Raw genomic sequence first — 11,170 nt, forward strand, 5'->3', positions numbered from 1 at the left:
TCAATTCCTAAGTTTGATGGTCATTATGATCATTGGTTTATACTTATGCAAAATTTTCTTCGGTCAAAGAAATATTGCTTTTTGGTGGAGACCTTAATCCCTGCCGCAGCAGAAGGAGTGGAGATTAACGAGAAAAAAAAAAATGGAGACCAAAAACTAAAAGATTTGAAGGTCAAGAATTACTTGTTCCAAGCCATTGATTGAACTATTATGGAAACAATCTTTAACAGACATACTCCCAAACAAATTTGGGACTCTATGAAGCAGAAATACTAGGGTTCCACAAGAGTCAAAAGAGCACAACTCCAAGCTCGAAAGAGTTCGAAGTCCTACAGATAAAAGAGGACGAAAGTGTTGATGCATATTTTGGTCAAACTCTCATCATTGCAAATAAGATGAAAATTCATGGTTAAAACATGAAAAAGTGGTGATTATTGAAAAAAAATCTTGAGATAAATGACCTCAAGGTTTGACTATGTTATATGTTCTTTTGAATAGTCTAATAACTTAGACACTATGGATGAATTGCAAAGCAGCTTGGTACATGAGCAAAGACGGAATGGACGTATAGGTGATAAACATGCACTAAAGGTGACATACAATAATAGAATTGGTGAAAGAAGAGGTGATCGAGCTCGTGAAGCTTTTCGAGGAAGAGGTAAAGGAAGAGGAAGAGGTATACATCCATTCAACAAAACTATAATAGTGTGTTATAAATGTCATGCTAAAATAGCAGCCGAGAGATAAATTTAGGAATAAATTTAGGAAAATAATTTTAGAGATTTTATGAATAATTTAGGAAAATGATTTAGATAATGTAGTAAAAAGGTTGAAATTTTTTAGGAATAGATGGCCTATTATATCATCCAAAATATACCCCTCCAATTTAGTTAGTTCAAACCCGAGAAATACAAAGTATAGAGTGCAGTAGTACTCTACAGAGTGTCTTGTAATCTCTTCTCGATTGGTTTTAATAAAGAGTATGAGTGTTTCTCACAGAGAGTTGTTTTCAACAATCTGATTTCAGAGCGAGGTTAATGTAGGTTATCTGATCTCTTGGAATTCTTAGTATGTTATGCAGTTGTAGCTTTGTCTAATAACGATTTCTTGAGATTATTAGTGTATGAATTTATTTTGTGTAATGAGTAGTCTGTGACTCTACAAGTCTTGTGTTGAAAGAGCTTGTTTGGTATTACTGAGGTATAGCCAACACGATGGGTGATTTCCAAATCGTTGGAGGAATAAAAAAAACTCAACAATAACTACAATACATGGACAACATGCATGATGTCCTATTTACAAGGACATGATCTTTGGGAGATTGTTGGCGGAGTGAAACTACGTCACTAGAGGATGTTTCTAACGGCGCCTTGCGCCAATGGAGAATCAAAGTAGGCAAAGCAATGCTTGTCCGGAAGACCACAATCAAAGAAGAGATGTTAGAGCATATTTGGGATGATAAGACACCGAAAGAAGCATGGAACATGTTCGGGATACTGTTCTCAAAGAAGAACGATACGAGACTATAACTTTTGGAGAATGAGTTGTTGTCAATTTCACAACATGACATGACGATAGCTCAGTTCTTCCACAAGGTTAAGTCAATCTGTTGGGAGATTACTGAACTAGAGCCGAAGTCCGCCATTGTAGAATCTCGAATGAAGAGGATTATAATCCACAGATTGTGACCAGAATATAGAAGTCTCATTATTGCTGTACAAGGATGACCCACTCAACCATCCCTTGTAGAGTTCGAAAATTTGTTAACCAGCCAAGAAGCCATGGCTAAGCATTCTTGATCTCGTCTCAATGAGAGTTAGAGTCATGACAGTGGTTCTTGTGCTAATTCTTGTTCTCACTCTTTCTCTTTCAAATTTTAGATAGTCCCGTAGTGAAATGAAAAAAAAAAAAAAAAAAAAAAAGTTTTAGAGTGAGCAGATAAGTGAATGTAAGAGAAAACAAAAAATGAATTCGGAGACGAGAGTGAGTGCGAGAGGTACGTTCATCCTGTTTCGGAATCACGACACAAAAAGTCAATTAGAGCGAGAGTGAGTAGAGAATCAAAATGAATTAGAAAATGAGAGTGAACACGAGAGATGTATTTAACGCTAATATTTAATTTTACATAATTATTTGCAATAATAAATGGTACAATCATTCACGCCCATAAATAAAGGGTCTTTAATTTTAACTAATCTAGAGAACGACCAAATTATAATTTAAACATCAATGTATTATTACATCAAATTTTTTTACTTGCATTGGTTAATCAATTAATTATTCAATTAACATACACTCGTTGTATTAAAAATGTAATTTAAATTAATTAAAAGTATATAAAAAAAATTATTTATAGTATTTCAATATTTTATATTTAATCAATTAATTTTAGTTTTTATCTCCACCCTTGTTAAAACAACACACATACATTAATTACTCAACCTACTCAAATTTCATACCTACAAAATTAGATATTTAATTTATTACCGACCCTAAGAGAACCCTAAGAATTCAGATCGAGTTAGATTCATTTTTTTTTTTTTTTTGTTTGTGTTAGATAAATTGTTTAAAAAATTAAAAAATTCAAGTCGAGGTTGACATGTTTTTAGTTGGATCAACCCGACTAACCCAAAAAAAGAGTTACAATCCAACTCTGCCTTATCTTACTTTTGAAATTATTATAAAAATTAAAAATATTCAACGTATATACTATAGATAAGTACGTTGGATGAAAATAAGAGTCGCATCGACTCGTTTAGGGAATGATTTTATAATCAAGGAATATTCTCTCTATTCTCTATTGGTACGAGACATTTTTGGAGAGTCCAAGCAAATACATGAGAACTTATGCTCAAAGCTTATGCTCAGAGTCTGTCAATAATTTTGAAAAAATTCTGATAATCTGTTGGTTAAAGTATTCGGTTGTGATGATCGTAGTTATAGGAGACGAGATGGGCACGCATCTCAATGGATAACGACGCCTTCCAACGTCTCTATATCTCTTCTACCTAATTCCGTCATCACTCTGAACATCATTTTCTTCTTCGTTCATTTTTTCTTTTCTTTGTACACCTTCCTCCTCTCCCATGGCTCCTCTTTCCTCCGATTCCATCAACCCCCGAGGTTCTTCAATTCTCCCCTATTTATTTAAACATATGTTTTGATTCAATTTTCGCTCCTTTTTCATCACCTCTTTCTTATGTTGGCACAGATGTTTGTATTGTGGGTGTTGCTCGTACGCCAATGGGTGCCTTTCTTGGTTCACTTTCATCCTTCTCTGCTACCCAACTCGGTTCTATTGCGATTCAATGTAAGTTTTCTCCGGATTTGAGTACCCTGTTTTTAAGATGATATGAATTGAAGAGCGACGATGCTTACAGGTGCCCTTAAGAGGGCAAATCTTGATCCTTCTCTTGTGCAAGAGGTATTCTTCGGAAATGTTCTCAGTGCAAATTTAGGGCAAGCTCCTGCTAGGCAGGCTGCCTTAGGTGCTGGTATACCAAACTCTGTTATCTGCACTACTATTAATAAAGTCTGTGCATCCGGCATGAAAGGTGTTTCTTCATCGATCAAAATTTTTATTGTATTAGGATAACAGCATTGGTTCTGCAAAAGAACTAACACTTGTTTTTTTCTTTCTTTTTTGTTGGCACAGCAACAATGATTGCAGCGCACACGATTCAGTTAGGTATAAATGATGTTGTTGTTTCTGGTGGTATGGAAAGTATGTCTAATGTGCCCAAATATCTCCAACTAAGGTTGGCCCTTTATCCTTCACAACCCCCCAATTGTTTTATTTTATTTTAATCACTAGTTCTTCATAAAGTATAGTTTAAGAAAACATGATACTTCAATGTAAGAATAAGTTCATATATCTGATTGACTATATATTGTTATCAACTAATGCAAATTTCTCTTGCCATAGCTGGAACAGGGTGAGTTTTCCTTAAATGACAATTATGTCTTTTGTTCATGGAGTATAAATTTTGATTATGTTATGTTTTGTTTATTACTCGCTATTTGTTCTTCTACGTAATATGTTTATTGTTGTTGAAATATTTACTTTAGATTTCGTTCTTCCTTAGATGACATGTTTAGTTCTTAAACTTTCAAGTTTGTGTCTATTTGGTCTCTAAACTTTTAAAAGTGTCTAATTGGTCCTTGAACTTCACGTTTTGTCTAATAGGTCTTTGAAATTTCAATTTTGTGTTAAATAGGTTCCGGCAAATCTCTTTTTTTTTTAATATTTAATTGATCTTATAGATATATAAAACTGAATTTTATATCTAATGGGACTTTATACTTTCAATTTTGTGCCTAGGACAAGACTGAAAGTTTAAGAATCTATTAAAAGCTTTTTAAAGAAATTTCTGACTAAATTGACCTGAAGCTGAATTTGTAATTCAACCTAAAAATAATGACTTTATTTTCCACCTCCATTGGAGCCAAAAACCTTGTTTAGTGCATTGTATTGAAATGCATTTTCTCACTCACAGACATTTATAGAAGAGAAACTAAGCTTTCATTTAGAAGAATGAAAGACTTTCTCGCACTTCTTTTGTTAGGGGAATAACTACTTCTCATCCTGACTCAAAGTTATGAACAGAAAAGGGTCTCGATTTGGAAATGATACTGTTGTAGATGGTATGCTTAAAGATGGTCTTTGGGATGTATACAACGACTTTGCGATGGGTGTTTGTGCTGAGATGTGTGCCAGCCAGCACTCCATTACAAGAGAAGAGCAGGTAAAGTTTACCAGATAGGTAGTTTTACTCGGTACTATTATTTTTGTTTAAAATCCAATTTGTGAAACCTCGAACTTTTTCAAGCCATCAAGAGCAACTTTTTTGGGACAGGACAAGCCAGCTAGAAACAGTTAGCAATTTAAGTACTATGATTCTCGTTGAAATGTTTTTTCTTACGGTTATTCTCCTTCAGAAATGATTTATCTATATAACAGTATGTTCAAGTATAAATAAATGATCATATTTATCATACGCATAATCCATTGGGCTAAACTTTTTAGTTTATTTGCTGTTTCAAAGTCTTGTAAATGTCACTTCCTCCTCAATTATTAAAATAATCACTTGTTGGACCTTGTACTAATTTCTGACTGTGAAGGAAGCGCTAAAATATGAACACAAATATTAAAACTTTCATAACCTATAAGCTTTAAGCTTTTAGCTTCAGGGTGATTTAGCACAATTTAATGACCTTTTTTTAAATTAGTCTCTCTTATGTTTATTAATCCCCCTCAATAGGATGCATATGCTATTAAGAGCTTTGAGCGAGGACTTGCAGCACAAAAGAATGGTCAATTATCCTGGGAAATAGCTCCGGTAAGAGTGCTATTCGGCTCTAAGAAAGTCTAGTCTATTACAAATCAAACCTAAGTAATTGTTTGAATTTTATAGGTCAAGGTTCCTTCCGGAAGAGGGAAGCCATCTTCAATTTTTGACAAGGACGAAAGCTTGAGACAGGTAAATTGTCACTAAAAACAGTAAAAAGCACTGAATATTTGTTTTCTTAAAGTAATTAATAATAAACACCCAGTATTATATACATACTTGATACTTGGGAAGATGAAGCAAGCTTATCATAGGGAACTAAGGGGATTGACATCAAAAGTCTTGCTAGTTGATTGGGAGACATGTTTGAATTTAGAATGAAGCATTTATAAGCAAAAATTGGAGTTTCTTGTTTAGAAATAGGAACTGACTTCAGGTTCCTGCCAAGGTTAGTAAGTTCCGGAAGGGGATAGTTTTGTCAGTGGAACTGCAAGTTGTATATGGGGCTATTCATTTTGTGTGAAGGGATTCCAAGAAAGTTGATTGGGTGAGTTGGGGGTCATCTCTCTACTTTTGTCTATAATTTTTTTTTTTTTTTTTTTTTATATTCTGGAAAGGTTACTAGTTTTCTGAAATATTGAGAACTTCCATTTTGCTGAATATGGACCGTTTTGATGCTACATTCTACTTCATTGTCCATCAATTTTCTTGTTCTTGCTAGTTTGATGCTGCAAAACTAAGGAAGCTCAGGCCAAGTTTTAAGGAGGATGGCGGTACTGTTACTGCTGGCAATGCTTCTATCATAAGGTTCTCTTTCTTGTAATTGTATTTTCATATTTTCTGCTAATTAATTTTATATGCTGGTCTTGAAGAGATCAGATACGAAATAATGTGTCTTAATTATGCCATAAAAACTTCATGGTGGATGACAAGATTTTACCATACATGTTTGGATTTAGGGAGGTTCATTGTGTTTTTCAATTTTAGAGTATTGTTTTTAAGGTTTTAAGTTACAATTAGTTAGTGGTCATTATGGTATTGACGGGATGCGAATTACAACCTTTCAATTGACCATAGGTTACTCTAAGTTTTATTTTCAAGGCTATAAATATCTGATCATGTTGTTGCTTTAGTACGAAGATTTTAGATATTAAAATGAAAGTTGTATATTATGCTTCTCAAGCCATGAGCTTGTTCCTTTGCCTTTCTTGTGTTTAGATTTGCATCCTAGAGTTATTCAAGTAGTCTTGACTAGGCTATCTTGTAAATTAATTCAAATCACGAGTTTAGAAACGAGTATTTTTTACTCTTGATCTTGATCATTAAGGTAATCCGTATCAAAATATTCCCTTAGGTTGATTCCTTATCATTTTTGAGGTTCTTGGATAATTTAGATCAAAAGATCTTGTTCTTCAACAAGGTTGCTAGATCAAATCCCAAGAATTTTATAACAAGATCACTAATGTTTCTAAGGTGTTTAATGCATGACCATCAATGTTATTTGTTTATTTATTAGCTATTAAGTAAATTTTTTTAGAGCACATGATTTGGTAAGTTATGGAAATACATGGTAGTATCAGTGGGTTTGTTTATTCCAGCGACAGATTTGTGAAGTACCTAGGCTAAGAAATTTACTTTTTCACTTTCCGTTGATGCCAAAGAGAGAACATTTTCAGGCAGCTGCATTACTTTTTATTATTTGATCTTGAACAGTGATGGTGCTGCGGCTTTAGTGCTGGTGAGTGGGCAGAAGGCGATTGAACTCGGTTTAGAAATAATTGCCGTAATTAAAGGATACGCTGATGCAGCTCAGGTAATTAAGTTCTTGATGATATTATCCTTCATACTGGAGAAAGATCATGTGGCTTACAGAAAAAATGACTACCAGGCGCCTGAATTATTTACAACGGCTCCAGCCCTTGCTATTCCAAAAGCTGTCTCAAATGCTGGTTTACATGCTTCTCAAATTGATTATTATGAAATAAATGAAGCCTTTTCCGTAAGAACTTGTGCTTCATTTACTGCTATTGCATTTTCTTGTTCATCATGCATGATCTGGTTGTTAAGTTGCTCTAATTTTTATCTTCAGGTTGTGGCTCTTGCTAATCAGAAGCTGCTTGGTCTTGATCCTGTGAGTTTTTTTTTGTCATTTATTAAGTTCATCACCCATTTGGTATTCTTCAGAGTTCAACTAATTGTATGCTGTTGTCCGGTAATGGTTAGTTTAGCAATCTGGTCGTTGATACATAAAGTAGGTTGTTGGACATATCTTTTGTTACATGGTAGTCGAGCTCACTCCACGGTCCGTTTTTGCTAGTGTTCGCTTGCATTTTTCTGTCCACTTCAGGAATGCTCATGAAAAAAGAAATTGAATTGGAATGTTTTCTTTCCGACATATGTCTTCTTTTTTTAATCTTTCGAGTTCATGGCAGTAGGGTATGTGAATTTTATTCAATTTTGGGTGGACTGTTGGCGCAAAAGATCCTCTTCTTTCTTTTTTTCCCCTTATCCCTGTTGTTTTTCCTTCCTCTGTCCATCATTTCAAATTTCCGCTCCCCGTCTGGATTTCGAGCTTTCAAGGATCGCTAGAATCTTGAGTGTAGAGTTTTCTCTTGTAATTTTTTTCTGAAATGCTTAGTTTCCTCCCAGAAGAAATCAAAGCTCTTTGCTCAGCTTGTTGCTCATGGAGGATTGATATTATGAATGTTATTTAGGTTTCAAGTTATGAGCCGTTGTCTTGTTTTATATTGACACATCAATTTGTCTGTGATTTCTTATTTCGTGCATGTGGTTGAATGCAGGACAGAGTTAATGTTCATGGGGGAGCTGTATCTTTGGGACACCCATTGGGATGTAGCGGAGCTCGGATTTTGGTCACATTGTTAGGGGTAATTTCTGTTACTCTCCGCAGACTGGATAGTAGTAGAGAGCTCAAATCTTGGTTACACTGTTAGAGATAAAATTCTTGACGTCTCCTTTTCTTTCTCTCTTCAATATTTCTCGTCATGTTTCCTTCAATACCCATGATCATCATTGAGATACTGAGACATGTTGTGAGATCCCAACGTTCTCGTCATGTTTCCTTTATAAGGGTGTGGAAACCTCTCCCTAGCAGACGTATTTTAAAAACCTTGAGGGGAAGCCCAAAAGGAAAAGCCCAAAGAGGACAATATCTGATCTACTAGCAGTGGGCATAGGCCGTTACAAACGATATTAGAGCTAGACACCGAACGATGTGCCAACGAAGAGGCTGAGCCTCGAAGGGGGGCGGACATGAGGCAATGTGCCAGCAAGGACGCTGGGCCCTAAAAGGGATGAGATTTGGTGGGGGTCCCACATCGATTGGATAAAGGAATGAGTGCTAACGAGAACGTTGGGCACCGAAGGGGGGTGGATTGTGAGATCCCACATCGGTTGGGGACGAGAACGAAACACTCTTTATAAGGGTGTGGAAACCTCTCCCTAGCAAACGCGTTTTAAAAACCTTAAGGGGAAGCTTGAAAAGGAAAGCCCAAAGAGGACAATATTTGCTAGCGGTGGGCTTGAGCCGTTACAAATGGTATAAGAGCTAGACATCGGATGATGTGCCAGTGAGGAGGCTGAGCCTTGAAGGGGGGCGAACATGAGGCGATGTGCCAGCAAGGATGCTGGGCTCCAAAGGGGGTGGATTTAGTGGGGGTCCCACATCGATTGGAGAAAGGAAGGAGTGTCAGCGAGGACGTTGGGCACCGAAGGAGGGTGGATGGTGAGATCCCACATCGGTTGGAGAGGAGAACGCCTTTATAAGGCTGTGGAAACCTCTTCCTAGCAGACATGTTTTGAAAACCTCGAGGGAAAGCTCGAAAGGAAAAGTCCAAAGAGAACAATATCTGTTAGCGGTGGGTTTGGGTTGTTACATTCCTGGAGTACCATATCTTATACGGGTTGCAATCTGATAGAATAAGTATGTTTGAAACAGGTACTAAGACAGAGAAATGGGAAGTATGGGGTTGGTGCTGTGTGCAATGGTGGTGGAGGAGCATCCGCTCTTGTGGTTGAACTCATGTAAGCTCCTTTAAAAAGCTGCTTACAATAGTGCCTTTGGTTCTGTATTACAATACCCATATGTTTGAACATTCTGCATTTTGTTCCTTATGACTTTCCTGCAGGCCTGGCGCTACAGTTCGACACTCCAAGCTGTGATCCAAATTGGCCCTCTCAAAAGACATATGGCTGTTCAGTATCTCTCCCCTTCTACACTTAAAGAAAGAGGTCAAGTTATTCACTGTATCATATTTAATACACCGAAATGCTCTCTTTTTATTACATTGCCTCTATTTGAGTGATAGGAAGAATTTGGGTCTGTTATGTTTGTCAATTTCTCGGCCATTTACACAATAAAAAAGATGGGTCAGCCATAGATATGTACGTTTAGTTCATGGGATAATGGACTTAGTATGTAGGTTTATTATGGGTCAGACATAATAATCAAACCAAAGTATATCCATGCCCTCCTTCAAGCAATGTCGGGATACTTAGTATTAGAATTCTTAAGGTGTTCATTATGGGTATGATAGTGTATGAAAAAATGTTATCATAGACAATATAGCGTTCTTCGTACGTTGTGACAAGCTCGTGTTAATTTGAGCTTTTTATATAGTTATAATGGATGCAACGATAGAGTGTAAATATATAGCTTATATGATAGAGGTAACCATTCTTTTGTGTAAACGCATGCCTATGGAGAGTTAAATTGTATAGTTGAAGTAAGAGAAATACATCTAGTTGAACTTGTTCAATGTATAAATTCTGTTGATTAAAGAGTTGTAGTTTGTAAAATATATGTATTTGCTTTATATATCTGGAAAGATAGAGGAAAGATAGAGAACACGTGAATCCTCTCTAATATTTTAGTTTCATTATATGGATTCTAGAAGGTAATTGAACGATTAGAAATAATTCTTCTTCCAAAGATTCATTAACAAAGTTATAAAAGAATTATGTGATTAATCAATATGCAAGGCTTTTTGAAGGGAGCTTGAGAATTTATTTTCTCTAGGGTTGAGGTTGTGGGGTCTTATATACACGAGTAAATGTCTTTTTTTTTTCCATATTTTAAGCTTAGAACAATCTTTAGCGGATATGATATGAAACTAAAACGAGAAAATAACTTTTTAAATCGAGTTAACGACTCTGTCTCAAAAGGAAAATCACCCTAAAGTTCGGAATTTTCTCTATTCAATTCTCCTCGTCTAACCTCGTTATTATCTTATTCATGTATTGTTGATACATTTATAACCACACTTGAATTCACATAATTTTTCGCCTAAAAAGTAAGAAAGTTCCTTGAAGATTTAATACTTTACTTATTACTTATTATTATGAAGGGCTAAAAACCTAATTTAGTTATTTACTCACTACCAATTGAACCAAAAAAAAAAAAAAAAAAAAAGGGAAAAAAAAGAAAAAAGAATAATTAGAACATGTGCACACCCAACCGTGGATGAGTTAAACCCATGCATAATCAGACCTAAAATCCAAGCGGCTACTTTTGAGCTAAACTCCATGATCAAACTATAGGGTAGTTTCATATATTATAATCAAAAGATCCCCACCTCCCTCTAACGGTTCTGTTTGGGAGTGAGTGACTCATTACAATTTCAAAGAGTGAATAAAGACTTAATTAAACTGAGTATATTCCCTTATTCTCTAAGGAATGATGCTACAGGGTTGAACACGGAGCTCCTAGAGCAATTGATTCTGGAGCAATGTAATACCTGAGGTTAATATGGTTTGGAAAATAAACCAGGAAAAAAAAGTTTAGAAAAAAGTGGAAAATACTTTTTTTTTTTTTTTTTTTTTTTTTTTTTTTTTTTTTTTTTTTTTTTTTTTTTTTTTTTTTT

At 35.3% G+C, this 11,170-nt stretch overlaps 1 protein-coding gene across 1 annotated transcript; it reads left to right on the forward strand.

Moving 5' to 3' along the window:
* The first annotated feature begins 2,931 nt into the window (after window positions 1-2,931).
* On the forward strand, window positions 2,932-9,871 carry LOC111434253 (acetyl-CoA acetyltransferase, cytosolic 1-like). The gene is made up of 14 exons (XM_023071654.1): window positions 2,932-3,123; window positions 3,212-3,310; window positions 3,381-3,554; window positions 3,656-3,758; window positions 4,607-4,745; window positions 5,262-5,339; window positions 5,415-5,480; window positions 6,010-6,095; window positions 7,002-7,101; window positions 7,177-7,287; window positions 7,378-7,419; window positions 8,090-8,176; window positions 9,247-9,332; window positions 9,437-9,871. Exons 1-14 carry the CDS (start codon window positions 3,087-3,089, stop codon window positions 9,468-9,470), a joined length of 1,242 nt encoding a protein of 413 aa, XP_022927422.1. The 5' UTR covers window positions 2,932-3,086; the 3' UTR covers window positions 9,471-9,871.
* The last annotated feature ends 1,299 nt before the right edge of the window (window positions 9,872-11,170 follow it).

This window comes from Cucurbita moschata, unplaced genomic scaffold, assembly GCF_002738365.1.
Source record: "Cucurbita moschata cultivar Rifu unplaced genomic scaffold, Cmos_1.0 Cmo_Scf00044, whole genome shotgun sequence".
Classification (NCBI taxonomy): domain Eukaryota; kingdom Viridiplantae; phylum Streptophyta; class Magnoliopsida; order Cucurbitales; family Cucurbitaceae; genus Cucurbita; species Cucurbita moschata.